This window comes from Saccopteryx leptura, chromosome 12 (genome assembly GCF_036850995.1).
Source record: "Saccopteryx leptura isolate mSacLep1 chromosome 12, mSacLep1_pri_phased_curated, whole genome shotgun sequence".
NCBI classification, from domain to species: Eukaryota; Metazoa; Chordata; class Mammalia; order Chiroptera; family Emballonuridae; genus Saccopteryx; species Saccopteryx leptura.
Genome location: NC_089514.1, coordinates 37,728,459 through 37,751,213, shown reverse-complemented (window position 1 = coordinate 37,751,213; position 22,755 = coordinate 37,728,459). Strand labels below are relative to the sequence as shown.

The 22,755-nt window shown below is 42.8% G+C and overlaps 1 protein-coding gene across 5 annotated transcripts in view; it reads right to left on the bottom strand.

The window, feature by feature from the left end:
• CDK14 (cyclin dependent kinase 14) overlaps nt 1-22,755 on the bottom strand; it is a 621,136-nt gene that overhangs the window by 255,001 nt on the left and 343,380 nt on the right. For all 5 annotated transcript variants that reach the window (XM_066353824.1, XM_066353828.1, XM_066353826.1 and 2 more), the window contains one exon: nt 114-234. In XM_066353824.1, the coding sequence (XP_066209921.1) occupies nt 114-234 (121 nt within the window). The remainder of the gene's footprint in view (nt 1-113; nt 235-22,755) is intronic.

Sequence of the window (22,755 nt, the reverse complement as noted above, 5' to 3'; positions counted from 1 at the left end):
GCAAACACTCCTCCACCATTAATCTTCATTCAAACTATTAGGATGTTTGTCTAGGCTTGGCCCAGACCAAGCACTAGAGATAGATTAGCTAGAGAAAAGCTTCCATTTCTCACCACATGTCAAGGCAGGTGGAATATTCTGTCGAACCCAGGAGGACATCTGGAGGTCTGTACCATAAGGTAACCACTTCATTGGAGTATGTGTGGCTAGGGACCGACTTTGCTCTTGCAAGACCTGCGGGTTACAGGAGACATAAAGAAGTTTAATAGGCGTTATTAGAACAAGGGAATTCAAGTTTGAACATTCAGTTTTAAAAGGTCAAATGTGGCATTGTAATACAGAATCATGAATTTAATGTCAAGGTTACAGGAGAGGTCTACCTGTTTCAGACACATGCTAATGATTCATGTATATTCCTAATAAAGCATCATGAATCTAATAAAATCCCAGGAAAGTAAACAAATGATTCATCAACAATCAGAAATCTTACGGACTTTCCAAAGAATGTTTCATGGAGCTCTAGTTCTGAAACATATAAATAATATCATTAGAAAGCCTTCCAAGTTCAAATAATTGTTAGGAAAGATGGCTTAAAAAGTTAAACAGGACTCCATACAGTGAGACTTCTCAGAGCCCTTCAGTTTCTTCAAGTGCATTTGGAATCTGAAGGAAGAGGGTATGACAGTTTTCTCAAAGGATGTTTACCAAACTTCGGTTCCAGCGTTCTGTCAAACATTCACTAGGAAATGCTATTCAGGAAGCCCATTTGAAAACTACTTCAGTAAATAATTACAAAGAAATAGTGAAGTAAATTATACTGCTTTTGAAAAAGTTTTTTAAAACTGGAAAACTAGTCACAATAATATGTTAAGTGATAATGTACATGCAGCCTGACTTCAGAACTGCAAATACTTATGCAGAGAAAAAAGAATGACAGAAAATACATTCTTCCAAGTTTTCTACAATGACTATGATTCCTTTAAAAATCAAAAAATCTGAAGATATTATTTTTAAAAGAAAAACATCTGCTTTCTAGCTGAGTGTGTTCATTAGTGACAAGTGAAAAGTATTACTTATCACTGTGATGCTCAAAGCACACATTACATTTTTATAATATTTAACCATAACAAATTCATTTTCATGTTCTACATATTTAAATTTTTATGTAGTACTTAGAAACATGACTTTTTTTCTATTTGTTAAACACTTGCTATACCCTTTAGTATATTCCATGTAAATGTTAAAATTAATAGGACAGCTGGTAAGACGAAGAATTTCTAATTAATTGAGCTGTGGTTACAGTAACTGCATTTTTCTACAATGCAGATTTTGTAATACAATGTTCTATTATAAATTCTTTAATGCTTATAAGTATTTTATATTAAAACGTATAGATTATAAACATGCATACACATATGTAGTCCCCAACTTTTTTGCACATAGAGTAATTATTATTATTATTATTAGTGAGATGGAGAGAGGGACAGATAGGGACAGACAGAAAGGGAGAGAGTTGAGAAGCATCAATTCTTTGTTGCAGCATCTCAGTTGTTCTTTGATTGCTTTCTCATATGTGCCTTGACTGGGGGGCTCCAGCTGAGCCAGTGACCCCTTGCTCAAGCCAGTGACCTTGGACTCAAGCCAGCGACCTTTGGCTTCAAGCCAGCAAACTTTGAAGCTAGCGACCCTGGGGTCATATCTATGATCCCACGCTCAAGCCAGTGACCTTACGCTCAAGCTGGTGAGCTTGCACTCCGGCCAGCAACCTTGGTGTTTTGAACATGGGTCCTCAGCATCCCAGGCTGATGTACTATCCATTTTACCACCACCTGGTCAGGCTAGAGTAATTACTATTATTATTTTTTTGTATTTTTCTGAAGTGAAAAGCAAGGAGGCAGAGAGACACTCCTGCATGCGCCCAACCAGAATCCACTACCCGACAAGCCCACTAGGTGGCGATGCTCTGCCCATCTGGGCTGTTGCTCCGTTGCAACCAGAGCCATTCTTGCGCCTCAGCCAAGGAGCCATCCTCAGCACCTGGGCCAACTTTGCTTCAATGGAGCCTTGGCTGCAGGAGGGGAAGAGAGAGATAGAAAGAAAGAAGAAGGGTGGAGAAGCAGATGGGTGCTTCTCCTGGGTGCCCTGACCGGGGATCAAACCCGGGACTTCCACATGCTGGGCCCACGCTCTACAACTGAGCCAACTGGCCAGGACCTAGAGTAATTATTTTTTTATAACAGATTTCTAAAACAACCTCTACTTCTTTTCCTTCCCTTTTTAATTTATAGTAATTAGACTTTTACATATCTTCTAAAATGATCGCCCTGATGAGTCTGGTACCCATGTGACACTATGCATCATTATTACACTATTACTGGCTATATTCCCCATATTGTACTTTACATCCCTGGGACTTTTTATAACTGGCAATTTGCACTTCTTAATCCCTTTCACCTTTCTCTGCCAGGTTTTTTCCTACCTCAACTCAGGCAAAACTGAACAACTGATAGGCCAATCAGGGTCGTAGTGTTTCCATAATTTAGTAACCCCATCAAAAGGTTTAGATCCTCCAATGAGCATGTTTCTATACAGAGACCAAAGAACTAAGCACCAGTCCTGAAACTGGTTCTGACTAGTTCCATATGCTATTGTCAAATCAAATGGGATGTCAGAAACATTCAGACCAGATTCACTTGGTTTTTCTGAGGCCCTGTTGACAGAAAGCAAGGTCAGAGGGATAGGAGAATGAAAACATCTAAGATTTTCTTTGACAGCTCCGAAAACCAGGCTGGTTATAGAAAATTATGATATTCCCAGTTTTAAAGGGAGAACATGACCTCAAAATAACTTAGAAACAGTATAAATCTAAATAATTATATGTAATTCCAGGTCAATTATATTCACTCTAAGTTTAAAAAACTGGTTAAATATGGTTGAAAAATATAAATAAAAAAGGTTTTGTCTACATTATCTGCCCCTTTCCCACATGTTTACGTCAAGAAGTGCCCAAACTCCATTCATGTGGGCCACAGAACTTCCTAAATTAAAAGTGAAAATGAGGTTTCCAAATCTAATCCTTCAATGTATTAAGACAGTTTCTTAAAATAATTTGCATGTAAAGGTATTTACTGAAGGATGGTATAGTTTTATGATACAGTCTTCTGCATTGCTTGAGGAAACTCATCGTTGCACTTTAATAAAATCAATTAAAACAGCTTCTTGTGGAAAGCGTCCTGTATATTGATAAAAAAAAGGCTTTCACCCTGCTAATATTTCTGTTCAGTTAAAAAAATAAATAAATCCTTAAACTTTTCAAGGAGGCAGCAAATTACTGCAACAATGACTCAAAAAAAAAAGATATAAAAAGAAAAAAAGAGTATACTTTGAAGTAGTAACATAGAGCTGTACTTTACATAAATATTTTTGTAAAGATATTGCTATGTATTTATACAGCTCATGCATCAGAACACACTTACTCATGCAAAATTTATTAGACTGCATCCTCCAGCTGAAGGGAAACCGTAGGACAGGATTAATTAGCACAGCATGTGTGAAAGCTTGCTTTCTCTGTTCCTTGTCAGTTGCTATGGTTACACTACAGGAAGACAGCCACACTACCTTTTAAAAAGGATGAAGTTCATGGGTTATTATCAAAACTTCTTGCATTAATGTTTAGTGTGAATTAAAAGTCAAAAAGCAAAGTGAAATGCTAACCAGATGAGCACAGGTTACTGGCACGCTGCTGCTTTGGCTCAGTGTGTGGGTGTGAACAGGGCCATGTTGCAATAGGCACCTAAAGTGGCTTGCGTAACAATTCAGAGTATCCAACTTTAAGATGTTACTGTTTCTAACTAATCAAAAACACTAAAATAGAATTGTTGAGTTTTATATAATTGACCTCTTACCAAATGAAGGAATTACTTTTCATCTATCTCTCAGAGGATTATCCAACATCTGCTGCCACCCTGAGCCTGGTTCGACCCTCTTGAAGAACACAGAATCAATCACATGGCAGTGATTCCAACATTTGCCCTAAGCTGACTAGTCATTCAGCAGCAACCAATGGAGACTCTCCAGACCTTATTTTCATAGTTTTTTCAGCTGCAGTGGACACTGTTGAGCACTCCTCTTCTCTTTAATCTAGTTCCTGACTTCTCAGATACAGAAGAGTTAACAGGAGTGACTTGGTCTCCTTCTGGGATCTTCTCCTACATGCTGGTATGTTCTAGGGTTATGTATTCAAACCAGGGCTTTCTCAAATGTATATACTGAAGGTAACTGTGGCTAATGCCATGTTTTAACTGTTGTGGATAGGTGATTTCTCACAAGTTTTTATCTCTAGTTTCTACTTGTCCATGGGCTTTAGATCTGGGTCTAATCCAATTCCTTAGCAGACACAGGTACAAGGATGTCCTGCAGGCACTCAACAAAACCCAATCACAAGTCCTTACAGCCATCTCCATTGGTTTAATTTTGTTTATTTTTATCTGTGTTTTTCCAAAGTGAGAAGTGGGGGACAGCAGAAAAACAGATTCCTGCATGCGCCCAAATGGGATCCACCTGGCATGCCCACCAGAGGGTGATGCTCTGCCCATCTGGGGCATTGCTCTGCTGCAACCAGAGCCATTCTAGTGCCTGAGGCAGAGGCCATGGAGCCGTCCTCAGCATCCAGGCCAACTTTGCTCCAATGGAGCCTTGGCTGCGGGAGGGGAAGAGAGAGACAGAGAGAAAGGAGAGGGAGGAGGGTGGAGAAGTAGATGGGCGCTTTCTCCTGTGTGCCCTGGCCAGGAATTGAACCCAGGACTTCCACACACTGGGCCAATGCTCTACCGCTGAGCCAACCAGCCAGGGCCCCATGTCCATTGTTAACACAGGGACTATGCCATGAGTCCAAGAGTAAAAGCAGTTTGCTAGGAAACTATTTTAGGTCCCCAAAATAGTAAAAGTTATTTTGGCTGTACACAGATATATGATACATTAGATTTTATATCCCATGCATATCTAATCATTCTTTCAAATTCCAATGCATCTTTTTTGCAGGTGGTAAAATTGCTTGGAGGCTTTGAGCAATCTCTCAAACTCTATGGAGACAATCACTAAACTTAGAATAGGGGCTCAAGAATAATAATGCCCATGTTTCTGCTTTGACTAAGGGATTGGAAAAGAACTGGCAACATTGACTTGTTTCTTTCTAATTAAATGGAATAAAGGCATAAGCTAAATGAACTTGTAAAAGTTAACTAAAATAAGATATAAAGGAGCATCTTCAGTCTTTCCATAGGATGGCCCCCTGTTTTGTGCTTGTCAGTGGTTTTGTTCTTTTATTAGAGCAGCTCCCACACCTCTCTCTCAACATACCTCATTCCCCAAACTAAACAGTCAGACAAAGAGGGTTGCATTCTTAGTTAAACACAAAATCAGTATGTCCAGGCCAGGGGCTCTGCTTTTCACAACAAGAATCCAAACAGCCATGAATTATCTGGGTAATGATTTACCATCTGGCACTTAGACCACAAAGGGAGAGACTTCTCTACTCCATGCGTCGCTCCCTGGAGAAGGGCAGAAGAAGCTTTTGTATTTCTTCCCCATTCCACAGTCCTGGGAACTAGCCAGGAACTTCTTTTTTCATACCAATTTTTAATCGAGTTCTCTCCCTCCTACAACATTTATATTCAGTATCTTAGGCTGTGCTGAAGCTGTTTGAAAAGCCTTTCTTTGCTGCTCTTGGAGTGTATCAATAAACCACCACCAAACCTAACAAAACAAAAAAAACACTTTTCTTTCTGATGTTTTCCTGAGGTCTGACTTGAACCTCTTTCCTTTGCACTTGACAAGTTTTCTTGGATGATCTTATTTAACCCTATGGCTCTAGTTGCTATCTACACGCTGATGATCTCAAATACAGTATCTCTAGAATTAATTAATCTTCCCCTCAATCTGTAAATTTCTACCTAGAAACCAGCCACTTTGATGTTCCCCGGCCATCTCACACACTTCTCCTGTCCAGAGCGCCCAGCAGCACCACCCTCTCCAGTGTCTGTAATCACCACCGACCGCCGCCATCGGCCCACTCAGCAAAGCCAGAAGTCCTGTCTCATTATAGGCTCCTCCACTTACAAAATTACAAATGCCAATGGATTTTAATTTATCATTTCCCTCTTTCCTCATCATCTCTTACTAGATTGTTAAACTAGCCTCATGGTCTGCCCATGGCAAATAGTTATCAATTTCAAAATACATTCTAGACAATAAATCATCTACATTTATTGAAAATTAAAGTTTAATTAGAACACGCTTTAATGTGAATAATAAATAAAAAGACTTAAAGTACAGTCTTCCCGATAAGCAGTAAGGAAGTTGGATGTAATCCAACCCCCCTGCCTCCACTTTGTCGTCACTTGGAAGCAGGGATGTGGGCATCTCAGGGACAGGTCTACGCTTTTTCATGCAGCCGGTCAATGAAAAGCACGGTGTGAACTGTGTGTGTCCACCTATACATAGTTTTCTTTTTCAATAACTACTATAAATATATTTTTCTTATGATTTCTCTTAATAACACTTTGTTTTCTCTCTAGCTTACTTCATTGTAAGATTATAGTATCTACACAGGCAAAGGTAGGTTTGCAGTTGTGAGTATGTGAAACACAGTTTATTCTCATATAATTGATTAATTACTGTACTTTTCCACACAAACAAGTGCAAACCTACTTTTGCCCCCATCCTGTGTACACACACACACACACACACACACACACAATCATACAAAATATGTTAACTGACTACTTACATTACGAGTAAAGCTTCCAGTCAACAGTCAACTATCAGTAGTTAGTAAGTGTTTGAAGAGTCCTAAGTTATACACAGACTTTCTACTGTGTGAGGTGGTCAGTGTCCCCAGCCCCAAAGGGTTCAAGAGTCAACTCTATATTTAACAACATGGTCTAATTGAAAGTAAAAAAATTTCTTTTGAGATTATAATTAGGTTTTTTTCTTTACTATAAATGAAACAGTGCTTGTTTTTTCTCTCCAGACTTCTTCTCTAACAGAAGCTACTCTCACAGGATAACAAAACCCCTTAAAAATGTTTTGATTGGCAATGCTCAGAGTCTTTCAATTAAATAAGAGAAAGTTTTAAAAATCAATTCCAATAAAATAAAATTAAGTCCAGGAAACATTTAAACATGGTAAGACAATATTCTATTTTGCTCTGATTTTATCTGATCATCTGTGAATTTTTAAAATTAATAAATTATGCCTAATTTCTGGCTATCATAAAGGGCACAGATTTTTAAAATCTTTTTTCATTTTAAATAACAGAAATGAAAACAACCATCTCAATGCAGACATTCTAAATAAGAAAAATATTCAATTAATTAAATTTCATATATAGAAAATTTTTTCTATTTTGTATAGAAGATAAAAACAATAATTCTCTGGTAAGCATTGCTTTAAATTAAACTAACAGATATAATAGAGACAATTGGTTAAATTTTTTGGCTGAATATTACATAAGGAATATGCTGTTTTTTGTCAGAGCATTAGGCTACATATTAGAAGACTTGTGATAGAAAAAACTAAATTCCTGACAGGGGTTTAGACACCTGTTAGTTGTGCCTCCCTATGAAGTCACTTAACTTCTCCTGCTTATGTTATGCATATAACGGGGCTGAGATCAAATTCAGCAAACTCCGGTCTGTAAGCCACCAACTTATCTTTGTAAATGAATTTTGCTTGAACACAGCTCACGTATTGTCTGTGGCTGCATTTGTACTAATCAGCAGAGTTGAGAAGCTGACATACCCATAATGCTATAATAAACAATATCTGGCCCTTTAAAAAAAAGTGTGCTAGCCCTGGCCGGTTGGCTCAGCGGTAGAGCGTCGGCCTAGCGTGCGGAGGACCCGGGTTCGATTCCCGGCCAGGGCACATAGGAGAAGCGCCCATTTGCTTCTCCACCCCTCCGCCGCGCTTTCCTCTCTGTCTCTCTCTTCCCCTCCCGCAGCCAAGGCTCCATGGGAGCAAAGATGGCCCGGGCGCTGGGCATGGCTCTGTGGCCTCTGCCTCAGGCGCTAGAGTGGCTCTGGTCGCAATATGGCGACGCCCAGGATGGGCAGAGCATCGCCCCCTGGTGGGCAGAGCATCGCCCCCTGGTGGGTGTGCCGGGTGGATCCCGGTCGGGCGCATGCGGGAGTCTGTATGACTGTCTCTCCCTGTTTCCAGCTTCAGAAAAATGAAAAAAAAAAAAAAAAAAAAAAAAAGTGTGCTGACCCACAGGTCAGACCGAGGAAACTTCAGAGCCCACCCAATTACCAGCATACCTCATTGTATTGCACTTTGCAGATACTGCGTTTTGTACGAATTGAAGGTCTGTGGCAACACGGCATGGAGCACGTCTAGTCACATGACTTTCAACAGCATTTGCTCACTTCATGACTCTGTGTCACATTTTGGTAATTCTCACAATACTTCAAACTTTTCCATCATTACTGTAATGTATGTCTTATGGTGGTCCATGATAAGTTATTTTTGATGTTACTGTTACTTTTGTAATTATTTGGGGGCACTACAAACCTCACCCACATAGCAAAGTTAACTGTTAATGTTGTGTGTGTTCTGACTACTCCACAGACCACTATTTCTTTATCTCTCTCCTTTCCCTGTGGGCTCCCTATTCCCTGAGATAGAACAATATTGAAATCAGGCCAATCAATAGTCCTAAAATAACCTCTAAGTGTTCAAGTGAGAGAAAGAGTCACATGCCTCTCACTTTAAATCAAATGTGAGATCTAATTAAGTTCAGAGAGGAAGGCATGTCAAAAGCTGGGCCAGGCTACAAGCTAGGCCTCTTGTTCCAAACAGTTAGCCAAGTTGTATAAGCAAAAGTTCTTGAAGGAAATGAAAAGTGCTACTTCAGTGAACACATGAGTGATAAGAAAGCAAAACAGCCTTATTGGAGAACATTTTTAGTGGTCTGGAAGGAAGATCAAACCAGCCACAACATTCTCTTAAGCCAAAGCCTAATTCAGAACAAGGCTCTAACTCTCTTCAGTTCTGTGAAGGCTGAGAGAGGTGAGAAAGCTACAGAAGAAAAGTGTGAAGCCAGCAGAAGTTGGTTCATGAGGCTTAAGAAAAGAGCTGTCTTCATAACAGATAAGTGCAAGGTGAAGTAGCAAGTGCTGATGGAGAAGCTGCAGCAAGTTATCCACAAGATCCAACTAAAAACAGAGTTTCAATGTAGACAAAACAGCCCCATATTGGAAGAAGGTGCCATCTAGGATTTTCATAGCTAGAGAGAAGTTAAGGCTTGGCTTCAAAGCTTCATAGGAAAGGCTGACTGCCTTATCAGGGGCTAATACAACTGATGATTTTAATGTGAAGCCAATATTCACATACCATCCCAAAAATCCTAGCACCCTTAAGGATTATGTTAAATCTAATCTGTCTGTGCTCCATAAATGAAACAGCAAAGTCTGAATCAGAGCACATCTCTTTTTTTTATTTTTTACAGAGACAGAGCGAAACTCAGAGAGAGGGATAGATAGGGACAGACAGACAGGAACGAAGAGAGATGAGAAGCATCAATCATTAGCTTTTCGTTGTAACACCTTAGTTATTCACTGATTGCTTTCTCATATGTGCTTGACCGTGGGCCTTCAGCAGACTGAGTAACCCCTTGCTCGAGCCAGCGACCTTGGGTTTAAGCTGGTGAGCCCTGCTCAAACCAGATGAGCCCACGCTCTAGCTGAAGACCTCGGGGTCTCGAACCTGGGTCCTCCGTATCCCAGTCCGACGCTCTACCCACTGCGCCACCGCCTGGTCAGGCGAGAGCCCATCTCTTTACAACATGGTTTATTGATGCTTTAAGCCCACTGTTTACATCTACTTCTCAGAAAAACAATTCCTTTCAAACTATTACTGCTCATTGACTAGGTACCTGGTTATTCCAGAGAGAGCTCTGATGAAGATGTAAAACAAGATTAATGTTGTTTTCATGTCTGTTACCACAACATCCATTTTGTAGCTTTTAGATCAAAGAAGTAATTCAATTTTCAAGTTTTATTTAAGAAATACATTTTGTAACGTTAGTTGCCATATATAGTGATTCCTCTAATGGATCTGGTAAAAGTAAATTGAAAACCTTCTGGAAAGGATTCACCATTCTAGATGTCATTAAGAACATTCGTGATTCATGGGAAGAGGTAAAATATGAACATTAACATTCCAACCCTCACGAATGACTATGAGGGCTTTAAGACTTGAGACAATGGAGGGAGTAACTGCAGATGTGGTAGAAATAGTAGTAGAACTAGAATTAGAAGTGGGGCCTGAAGATATGACTGAATTGATGCAATCTCGTGATACAATGTGAATGAATGAAGTGTTATTTCCTATGTATGAGGGAGAAAAGTTGTTTTCTTGAGATGGAATCTACTACTGGAGAAGATGCTATGAAGATTGTTGAAATGAAACCAAAGTATTTAGAATATTACATAAACTTAGTTGATAAAGCCACGGCAGGGTTTTATAGCATTGACTCTAATACTGAAAGAAGTCCTACTGTGGGTCAAATGTTATCAAACAGCATTGCACACTGCAGAGAAATTATGAGAGAAGAGTCCATTGAGACAGCAGCCTTCATGGTCACCTTACTGTAAGACAGTGCCACAGCCACCCCAGCCTTCAGCCACCACCATCTGACCAGTCAGCAGCCAGCGACATCGAGGCAAGACCCTCTGGCAGCAAAAAGACTGCACTCACTGACGCTCAGACAACAGTTAGCATAGACTGCACTCACTGACGCTCAGACAACAGTAGCATAGACTGCACTCACTGACGCTCAGACAACAGGTAGCATAGACTGCACTCACTGACGCTCAGACAACAGTAGCACAGACTGCACTCACTGACGCTCAGACAACAGCATAGACTGCACTCAGTGACGCTCAGACAACAGTAGCATAGACTGCACTCACTGACGCTCAGACAACAGTAGCACAGACTGCACTCACTGACGCTCAGACAACAGTAGCATAGACTGCACTCACTGACGCTCAGACAACAGTAGCATAGACTGCACTCACTGACGCTCAGACAACAGTAGCATAGACTGCACTCACTGACGCTCAGACAACAGTAGCATAGACTGCACTCACTGACGCTCAGACAACAGTAGCATAGACTGCACTCACTGACGCTCAGACAACAGTAGCATAGACTGCACTCACTGACGCTCAGACAACAGTTAGCATAGACTGCACTCACTGACGCTCAGACAACAGTAGCATAGACTGCACTCACTGACGCTCAGACAACAGTAGCATAGACTGCACTCACTGACGCTCAGACAACAGTAGTATTGTGTATCAATAAGGCATGTTTTAAATAAGACTTGTACGGTTTTTATATGTAGGGCTATTACTGTATACTTAGTAAACTACAGTATGGTGTAAACATAACTTCTGCTTTTTTATCATTTACAGTGTGTGGATATAAATATTTTATTGGTATATTGCAATAAACTGGATAAATATAGAGATATGATTGGAACTTATATCCATAACCCACGGTATCTGTTTTACATATGCTGAGGCAGCCGTATTATTCTCAATGGATAATGTTTAATCATTTTCATGTGTTTTAACTCACAACAGCACAGAACACAATAGTGCCTTTTCATATAGGTGTAGTTAAAAAGATGTTATTTTAAATAAAAAAGATTCCTCTACTATGTGAAATAAAAAGGATTCTTCTGCTAAGAGAAAGACGAATACCACATGATTTCACTTACATGTGGGATCTAAAGAATAAAATAAAAGGACAAACAAAACAGAAACCGAGTCACAGAGACAGAGAACAGACTGATGGCTGCCGGAGGGGAGGGGGCTGGATAAGAAAGGTGAAGGGAGTAAGAAGCTACAAAATAGTCACGGGGATGTGACGTACAGCACAGGAAGTATAGTCGATAACATTGTAGTAACTGTGTATGGTGCCAGGTGAGCACTAGAGTTATCAGGGAGATCACTTTGTAAATTATATACTTGTATCTAACCATTATGCTATCTGCCTGAAACAGATATAAAATAATATTGGATGTCATCTGTAAGTGGAAAAAATAAACTTTTTTAAAAAGCAAAAGAAAAGCACATTCTAACATAAACATAACTTTTATACATACTGGGAAACCAAAAAACTTGTGACTCACTTTACTGCAGTGGTCTGCAACTGAGCTATCCTCAGAAAGTGTTACTAAACCCTTGTCCATTTAAGGTATAAAGACCATCGATGCTCAGGTTCTTATAAAGTCCTTTTGGTAATAATTCCACTTCAACGATCCTATCACATCACATCTGCATTAGCAGAAAATGCAAAATCATTTCCAATAGACTGTATTTGAATATATAATCTTTCTCACAGTTCACTGGTTTACATTTCGTTTTCTAGTTTCTGCCTCTCGGTTAATGAAACTCGGTGTTATTATTCCAAGGCTAGATGACAGCACAATACCGAGAACGGATTTCATAACCTGACCAAACTGGCAGTTCTGATGAATTTCCATATTCATGCTCATTTGTTTCCAATTTTAAAAAAATTAAAAGTAAAATGTACTAAATCCATCCTAAGAATGTAAGTTTCAAATCAAGACATAAGACTCAAAACTTTTAGGCAATTTTCTTATAGATTAATATATACCCCAAATATTATATGAGTAGGCACTTGTATGTGCTCAAGAGATATTATTTATTGAATAATCGCAATTATAATTATGCCAAATATCACAAGAATGACTTTAGTTTTATGCCAGAGACATGCTTTGCACTTAATAGGAAAGAAGCCAATCTATAAAGATGAAATTATACATATGTGATATTTTAAATGACAACATACTCTCTCAATATTTTTTAGCTTTAAAAAAAAGTAAGAAATTAGAGCAAGTGTTCCTCTAGGGGGCTTAGGAGAAAAACATTCCCAATTACTTCTCAAATCACTGAATTAAGAAGAATTCTATGTGTGGTGGTGTGTGTGTGTGTGGGTGGTGGTGGTGTGTGTGTGTGTGGGGTGGTGGTGGTGGTGTGTGTGTGTGTGGTGGTGGTGTGTGTGTGTGGGTGGTGGTGGTGTGTGTGTGTGGTGGTGGTGGTGTGTGTGTGTGGTGGTGTGTGTGTGGTGGTGGTGGTGGTGGTGTGTGTGTGTGTGTGTAGTGGTGGTGTGTGTGTGTAAGGTGGTGGTGGTGTGTGTGTGGGGTGGTGGTAGTGGTGTGTGTGTGTGTGTGTGTGGGTGGTGGTGGTGTGTGTGTGTGTGTAGTGGTGGTGGTGTGTGTGTGTGTAGTGGTGGTGGTGGTGTGTGTGTGTGTGGGGTGGTGGTGGTGTGTGTGTGTGAGGTGGTGGTGTGTGTGTGTGGTGGTGGTGGTGGTGGTGTGTGTGTGTGGTGTGGGTGGTGGTGGTGTGTGTGTGTGTGGTGGTGGTGTGTGTGTGTGGTGGTGGTGGTGGTGGTGTGTGTGTGTGTGTGTGGGGTGGTGGTGGTGGTGTGTGTGTGTGGTGGTGGTGTGTGTGTGTGGGTGGTGGTGGTGTGTGTGTGTGTGGGGTGGTGGTGGTGGTGTGTGTGTGTGTGGTGGTGGTGTGTGTGTGTGGGTGGTGGTGGTGTGTGTGTGTGTGGTGGTGGTGGTGTGTGTGTGTGGTGGTGTGTGTGTGGTGGTGGTGGTGGTGGTGTGTGTGTGTGTGTGTAGTGGTGGTGTGTGTGTGTAAGGTGGTGGTGGTGTGTGTGTGGGGTGGTGGTAGTGGTGTGTGTGTGTGTGTGTGTGGGGTGGTGGTGGTGTGTGCGTGTGTGTAGTGGTGGTGGTGTGTGTGTGTGTAGTGGTGGTGGTGGTGTGTGTGTGTGTGGGGTGGTGGTGGTGTGTGTGTGTGAGGTGGTGGTGGTGTGTGTGTGGGGTGGTGGTGGTGTGTGTGTGGTGTGTGTGGTAGTGGTGGTGTGGGTGGTGGTGTGTGTGTGGGTGGTGGTGGTGGTGTGTGTGTGGTGGTGGTGTGTGTGTGTGTAGTGGTGGTGTGTGTGTGTGGGGTGGTGGTGGTGTGTGTGTGGTGTGTGTGGTAGTGGTGGTGTGGGTGGTGGTGTGTGTGTGGTGTGTGTGTGGTGTGTGTGTGTGGTGGTGGTGGTGGTGTGTGTGTGGTGTGTGTGTGTGTGGTGGTGTGTATGGGTATGGGTGGTGGTGTGTGTGTGGTGGTGATGGTGGTGTGTGTGTGGTAATGGTGGTGTGTGTGTGGTGGTGGTGGTGTGTGTGTGTGGTAGTGGTGGTGTGTGGGGGGGTGTGTGTGTGGTGGTGTGTGTGTGTGGTAGTGGTGGTGTGGGGGGGTGTGGGGGTGTGGTGGTGTGTGTGTGTGGTGGTGTGTGTGTGATAGTGGTGGTGTGTGTGTGTGTGTGTGTGGTGGTGTGTGTGTGGTAGTGGTGGTGTGGGTGTGTGTGTGTGTGGTGGTGGTGTGTGTGTGTGTGTGTGGTGGTGTGTGTGGTAGTGGTGGTGTGGGTGTGTGTGTGTGTGGTGGTGGTGTGTGTGTGATAGTGGTGGTGTGTGTGTGGTGGTGGTGGTGGTGTGTGCGTGTGTGTGTGTGTGGTGGTGTGTGTGTGTGTGTGTGGTGGTGGTGGTGGTGGTGTGTGTGTGGTGGTGGTGTGTGTGGTAGTGGTGGTGTGTGTGTGTGTGTGTGTGGTGGTGATGGTGGTGGTGGTGGTGTGTGCGTGCGTGTGTGTGGTGGTGGTGTGTGGGTGTGGGTGTGGGGGTGGGTGGTGGTGTGTGTGTGTGTGTGTGTGTGGTGGTGGTGGTGTGGGTGTGTGTGTGGTGGTGGTGTGTGTGTGTGTGTGGTGGTGGTGGTGTGTGGGTGTGGGTGTGGGTGTGGGTGATGATGGTGTGTGTGTGTCTAGGGGCGATATCCTTACCTGGTCATACTATGGATTTTACTAAAATATGAAAATCAGTAGAAATGCTAGTGCTTATAGAGGCAAACTGATGAGAATTTATTGAGCAGTTATAATCTGTTAGGTATTCCAAGGGTTTTTAACTGTATGATATCATTTAATCATTACAACAACCTAGAAGGCAGTATGATTATTGGCAGCCCAATTTAACAGAAAGGAAACTAACGTACTGCAGGTCACACAGTGATAAGTGGCTGTGCCAGGGTCTGAATACAGGCGGCGTCACCGCCTCCCCAGGAAGATGGGGGCTAGGGAACAAAGGTGTTCCTGCACCCCAGATGGGCAGAGACGCAGACCCCCAGGGTCCAAACAAGGGGGACGGGCCTGACTGGTGAGAGAGGGAGATGGATGGGGTGAGAACAGGGAGGTGGGGGAAAGGAAAGAGAAGTGAGGAGAAAACACAAGCTGGTTTTACTGGGTGGAGGTTGCAAAAATATAAGTAAACTCAAGAGAAAATGACTGATATTGTCCCAAGAGCCTCCCAGACGGTCAGACAAAAAGCCTCAGAGGAAAGAGATGCCCTGAGCAGCCAGACAGTGGGAGGAGCCTGGGACACACACCTGCTCTACGTGAAGGAACAGCAACAAGGCAATAAATGCTGTTTATGACGTCTTAAAAAATAAAAATAGAAAGGGAACTAGAAATCTGATAAGTACTCAGGGGCAACGCTCAGGAACCTTCAGGTAGGTTCTGGTTGCTGAAATGAGGGCAGTTCTTATCTGCTGCTTCTTTGTTTTAAGGGGAAAATTGGCACAGGGCAGCCGCAGCCCCAGAAATGGAGCGGTTAGCCAGAAGGCTGTGAACTTGGACAACAGCAGCTAGAAAAAGAACAAAACAAAACTGGGGGTTGGGGGGGCATTTATCTTAGGAGGCCCCACTTTTTCAGGAACCTCAAACTTGGGTGAGGTTAAAGCTAATCTGAAGAACACATAATAATAACACAAAGGAAAAGTTCTCAGGTATTCTTTCTGAAGTGAATTTAAAAATTATTTTGTGAGGTGAAAATAGGTGATTATTTTCAAATTGAACTAAGAGGTTTTTATGTTTCTACAACAGCAAATGTCCAAATGAACCAGTTCAAATTAATGAGGCAATTATTGAGCCAATTCAGGGGAAAAGAGGCTGAATCACTACATTTCTTTTATTTCATGGTTGCTGCCCAATTTTTCTGAATTATTTTCTCTCATGCTTTTAGTTCTATCCGTTATCGTACTATGAGGGCAGAAGTCAGGTCTTAACACTGTCCTGAGTACAGGATTCTAGACATGACAATGAAAAGAAAATGCCTACTAAAAGATATGCATGTATATTTTAATAATTTGATGAAAAGTGACACTTGGTGATGACCTTGGTTATCCTGTAATTGGAGCTGGGCACCAGTAATGTAGTAAATAAATAAACATTAAACCTCCAAAATGAGATATACTGAGCATTTGGGGAGCATTTTCATAAATACATTCACTCCAAAAATAAATAAATGTCCCAATCACTGCAGACGTGGGTCACAGAGCTGCCCTGCTGGGAAGAGCCCAGGACAGTCCGTATCTGACAAGAAGGCCGCTGAGGTCCACACACAGTGAGGTCCACACACAATGAGGTCCACTCTGCCTCCACTGCTTCAAATCCATCCCCCTTTTTCTAACCTCTTGCCACTGCCACTTTAGGCCCTCAGTCTTACTCTCCGGGTCTAGAACCTCAGAAAGCGCTCCCAACTGCTCTCCCGGGGGCCAAGTTTGCCCTTCCACTCCTTTTCCATAGTCTGAGGAAAGACACTTCCATGTAGTGTGAGAGTTTCCTCTGTGGGGTCAGGTGGGACCACCACTTATAAGCTGTGTGATTTCCTGACTTCTCCCTGAAACCCCACCCCAGAGGCTGACCTTAATAAACTTGTAATTATAGAGTCCTTGGGTTTGACCAGTAGGAGGCGCACTGACCAAAGCTCATAGAAAAAGAAAAAGTGAAGGTGATGGATGTGGTCCCTGGCTCCTTCCCAGCTGGACAGGGAGCGGGCAGTGCCAAGGCCTCCCTTAGAAGGCTACTTACTGCTCTTACTCAGCGGGCTGCAGAATCCTAGTCTCTCCTAGTCCTGCAGGGAGAAGGGGGTGGTAAAGCTCCACACTCTTGCCAACTGGAAGGAGTTTCCCATCTCTACGCCTGTCCAGTTTCCTAAATAGTCCCTTCAGCAGATTCTCCTCAGTCACTCTGGTTGAGTTGCCCTTTGCTTGCTTGTAGGATCACTGAGACGATGACCACACCCAAGTCACAGGGTATTGGTGTGAGTTAAATAGGAAATGCATGGAGAATGCTTAATTGTGCACTAGGCCTATAGAAACACCAAATGGATATTGGCTATTATCAATCTGACCAGGTTACCCTTCTGCTAAAGAGCTTAATGGATTCCCTAGATGTTATCCTGAGTGTCTAAACACCAAAGAATAACCCCCTGCTGTTACGCCAGCCTTGTTTCCTCTTATCCCTTTCTTTGTTCTCACCAACAGCTAGCACCCATCATAATACTGTATCTGCTCTCACGCCAGTTTCTTTGTACAGTATGGTCTCGCATCTTATAATGCCTCATTCAGCCATGGACTTCTACATGTCCTTCAAAACTATACCCTGGCCAAGTCCTCCAGAAGCTTCCCTGACCGGCCCTCTCCTCCCTTGTCCAGGTAATGAGCCTTCCCCGCTCTCTGAATGACTGCAGCCCTGAGCCTGCATGGACATCCTACGTCATTCACTCACATGTCAGCCCCACCTGCCCAGCACAAGACTGCAGTGTCTCTGAAAGTGGGATCAGGGTTCACCTGTCCTTGTACCCCCGGTTCCTGGTATGGTCTCAGGCCCACAGTGAGCCAACTGTCGGACCGACACAAACGATAATAACTGTCACTGACTGTGACCCTCTGGAACAGTGTTCCCATAGAGGGTGGCATGTGGATGTTGTCCTGGCCAACAGGGAGAAGAGAATACCCAACCCGACCTCAACCCGAGTTCCTCTGCTTTCACCTCTTGAGCGCCTTGGAATTCGGTTTCAACAGAAAACCTGTCCCTGGATTTTAAAATGTTAAAAGCCTAATGTGAGTAAAACCAAATCATGATCCATATGTTTGGGTAAGAAGGAAACCCAGAACATACATGAAATACTTCCATACCTTTACGATGCTCATCTATATTAAATAAAAATACAAGAAGATATCGTACCGCAAGTCTATTAATATATACACTATTGGTTCTTAATAATACAAGTGATAGATCTACTATCCTTAAAAATTCCATAATTTCTTAAATTTTAATATATTTAAAATTTAGAAAGATGAAACATCAAGAATTAATCAATCTCTCCTCCAAATTTTTATATTGCATTTGGTTCTCTACTCGGCTCACTTGGCAGTAAGCATGTAAAACTGTTTTATTCATCTTTTTATTCAGTTGATCTCTCCATCTATATTATAACCCTGCACGAGCAAGTATCATTACTAATGACCCCGTTTTCACCACCATGGCCCGCCGCTTCCGCCTCCTGACATAACACGGCATCTTCTCCTGACATAACACGGCATCTTCTGTAAAATGCAGGCGGAGGCAGGACCGAGTCTGTCTAGAGCACGTTCAGGTAGGGGACCCAGCTGCCTCCGCTTTCTAGGGCCCCACCTACGAACGGCAATACTCAGTGGTGTTAAACCAGTCCAGATCCCAGCCACCCCAATGTAGAGTGTCTCTGATACAGTGTGGCAACCTCGCTGCCTCCCAGAGTTAACTTAAGCACAGGGGAAAAATGTGTCCAGACCTGAGCGGGTTATGTTTGTTCTAAGATATCTTGATGAGCAGAAGTACCAAACGCTCACGCCAAAGCTTCCAGGTGTTCAGTTTTACGGAAGGAAGAGACCTGGATGTACCTTTGAGGCTGACTGTTACTTTAATCTAAGAAAACCAATTTAATGACAACTTCTGTTACATAAATGTAAAGCTAGTCCCTACCCACTGTTCTGGAGCACCTTGTGAAATTAACCTGAATCTTGATGTTTCAGAAAGAGCAAAGAAAGCGTTTCGCGTAAACTGGGTTCATGCTGTCACAGCTAACAGGCCTCTGAGGCTGTGGGTTTCTTTAAGGAAGGTGTTTGCTGCCTTGAGAAATACAAACAAGACACGATACTCCCCCAGATGCTGAGCAGGTCCTTAGGAACCCAGAGGACTGGAGAAGGGACAGGTGACGACAGCTATTCTGTACCCTACAAAGGACAGGACCCAGAAAGCCCCACTTGAAGTAGCATTTATGTCTAAATCCCACCGAGAGTACTGATATTGGACTGTTGGTTGTGTTTTGGTACAAATATTAGTGCTCTGATTGTTTACTGGGGCTGCAGGGCCAACGCCCCAGTCCTGTGGCTAGGGGACCAAAGGGGAGCCCCAAGACCTGAAATCAGACCTTCCAGGGGCCTTTGATTCTCAGGAGGAGGGAAATTCCTCCCTCTGGAGCCTGGGGCCTGAATCCAGGTGCATTGCTGGGTACACTCAGTTTGGGGAAACTAAGTCATCCCCAGGCAGCAGGTAAACAGAGAGGTCTTTTCTTTCGCTTCACACAGAAGTGAGTGTGCCCCTGAGCTGCATGGCCCTGCCCTTGACCCCATGCTCAACCTTCCTTACATCTGCTTGGAAATAATATCCTGATGTTGGCTACACTGTAGCAGCCCAAGGGGAAGGCATGTTTTGCCCACTGGCAGATGGCAGGAGAGGCCCCAATGGCCAATGTCAGTACAAAACACAGGGCAGGAGCCAGCTGTGCCATGAGGCCATCCTGAGAGGCACTTGTATGGTGGCATCGGAGGAAGAGATGAGGGCCCTGTTTCTGACACAACAGGACAACACATGGAGCCTCTGGCAAATAAGCAGAGCCCATGCTGAGGTGCCCCGATGCCCTGTGGGCACCACTGGCAAGAAAGAAAGCCATTAAGAAATCTAGGGGAAGTATTTCAGGCAGAGGGCAGTGAGTGCCAATGTTCTGAGACAGAGGCGGGCCTGGCATGTCACGGGCATGAGAGGAGGCCCGTGTGGTGGAGAGCGGTCATCCTGCTTCCTATTCCCTCCCTGCACGCCCTCCTCTGCCACTTCCCACATCCAGTTCTAAGTCCCGCTCGTCCTCCAAGTCCTCCCTGGTCCCCAAGGTCAGCAGTCATTCTTGCTGCCGTGGACATCCACAAGGTTCGGCCGCACCTCTAATTGGTCATGAAACACTTTACCCTCTACCTTCAAGCCCCGCAGTCACTGGAGAGTGACTCGAACCCAGTGAAGGCCGAGGCTGTGTCTGATTTCTTGCAAGTCCCCGGGACCAGCACAGGTGCAGAATAAGAAATGTGTTCACTGAGTTGATTGGCTGAACTGAATGTGAAAGTCACCGGGTATATTTCAGAAGCTGCAGAGAGTGATCAATGGAACCTTTATGCTAGGTGTTTATCCTATATTTATACCCACGAAGATGTATGTGTGCATGGCTACTCACTGTGACATTGTTTATAGCAAAACACTAAAAATAACCTCAAATTCCAGGAAGAAAATAGCTGAATAAATTATGGTGTAGCTATAAAACGCAGCCAATGAGGCCAATAAATCTATGTGTACTAGTATGAAACCAACTAGTGACAAGGGAAAGGCAAAAGAAAGAATGATGGGCATGTTGTGTGCAATTTGCATAAAAAATAATAGCTTATACATGTATATTACATCGCTGGAAAGACATAAGAAACCAGCAAAAGCAACTGCTTGTGGGGAAGGAAGCAGGAGGAAGAAGGAAACTTAATTTTCACTATGCACCCATTTTTCTACTCTTTGAAATGTTTACTACTATGTGTGCAGGTAGCCTACTGAACCAAAAATAAGAGGCTCATTTTTAAAAGAGAAAAAGGGTCAAATAAGTCCACACTCAGGCCCGTGCACATTTAGCATCCAACCTAAGATTCCGGCGTGTTTCTTTATATGTATCGTCTGAGCCCTAAAATAGTCATTGGTTCCACACGACAGGCTTTCCTGGTGGGGCAGGGAAACTTGGGGCTGGCAGCACTGAGGTAATGACAGGGTGGAACAAGCCAGAATAAACTATTATTTAAACGTTCTCACCACTACAACTACGTTGCCTTCTAAAGCTCAGGCTTTCTGCTTAATAGCCAGTTTAGCTAAGACCCAGGATAAGCTTGCACGAGCAATTTGAATCACTAGGTAATTTCAAAGTTAGAAAAAAATTTTTTTTGATTGAAGGGAATCTTGCTTGCAAGGTCAAACTTACCATACATTTCTCTAAGATGAAAGTGTCAAAACTGCCCAAGCAGCTAGGAATTTTTTAAAAATTATAATTGATACAATAAAGGTTTCATTTCTACATCCGATTTAACCACATGGAGGCATGCTGTCTCAATAATCAGGAGCTAAAGGATATAAGAACATAGTCAGGGGCCCTGGCTGGTTGGCTCAGTAGTACAGTGTCAGCCCAGCATGTGGAAGTCATGGATTTGATTCCCAGCCAGGGCACACAGGAGAGGTGCCCATCTGCTTCTCCACCCTTCTCCCTTCCCTGTCTCTCTCTTTCTACCCCTCCTGTAGCCACAGCTGGAATGGATTCGAGCAAAGTTGGCCCCAGGCACTGAGGATGGCTCCACGGCCTTGCCTCAGGCACTAAAATAGCTTGGTTGCCGAGTAACAAAGCAATGGCTTGGACAGGGAGAGCATCGGCCTGGTAAGGGGCTTGCCAAGTGGATCCTGGTCGGGCTGCATGTGGAGTTTATCTCTGCCTTCCCACCTCTCACTTAAAAGAATAAAAAAGAATATAGTTGGGTAGATTTTGAAAAGTTCGAATTCAGAATCAGCAACCTGACAATCTATTTATCCGTACTTGTCAGCAAACATCACAAATGGTACGTTTGCGAGGGCCAAAAATGTTCCCAGAAGACTGACTGGTTTTAACAGAGCTGTCAGCAATAAAATATAAATTCATCTAGTGCTAAGACACCACTGTCTCATCCTTTAAGAATAAAAGACAGAAACCTAACATCTAACGTACAGGTCCATTTTCTAATCTGTTAAATATACTTTAAATATTCCCATCTTGTTAGTCCTAATAACTTGTCTTTCAAAGCATTCATCTTCACTAATAAAGGTTTATTTAAAATCTTACAATGTAGAGAAGCCATTTCAAATTTAGACTCTTTCTTCAAACCAAGTTTGAGTCCCAGAATCAGAGAAGTGCTTTCTATTTTGCTATCCATTCTTTTATTGATCTCATTGTTTCCTTAATTCGATATCTCACTGACACAGCACAAAGGGAAAACTGTATTTGAAATCTATATCTGGAAGTTGAGTAAAACTTATTACATGGGGATTGATTGCTCTTTGGACTCATGATTGTATATTTAAATCCAAAAGTCCAAAACAATACATCATGGGCACTAAGTTGCTACAAATCTATTATACGGCTTTAAAAATGACACTGTGTCAAACACTGTGAACAAACATAGAACACATTTCTAAAAATAAATCTCAAGGGAATTAATCTTCAAAACATAACACCCACAAATTTTTAAAGAAGACATCCCTTACACTATCAACTATTTTTTATAAAACCTTTTTATCTTAAAAAATAGTAACTTCAAGGCCCTGGCCAGTTGGCTCAGTGGCAGAGTGTCGGCCCAGCCTGTGGAAGTCCCAGGTTCGATTCCCAACCAGGGCACACAGGAGAAGCACCCACCTGCTTCTCTACCTTTCCCCCTCTCCTTTTTCTCTATCTCTTTCTTTCCCTCCTGCAGCCAAGATTCT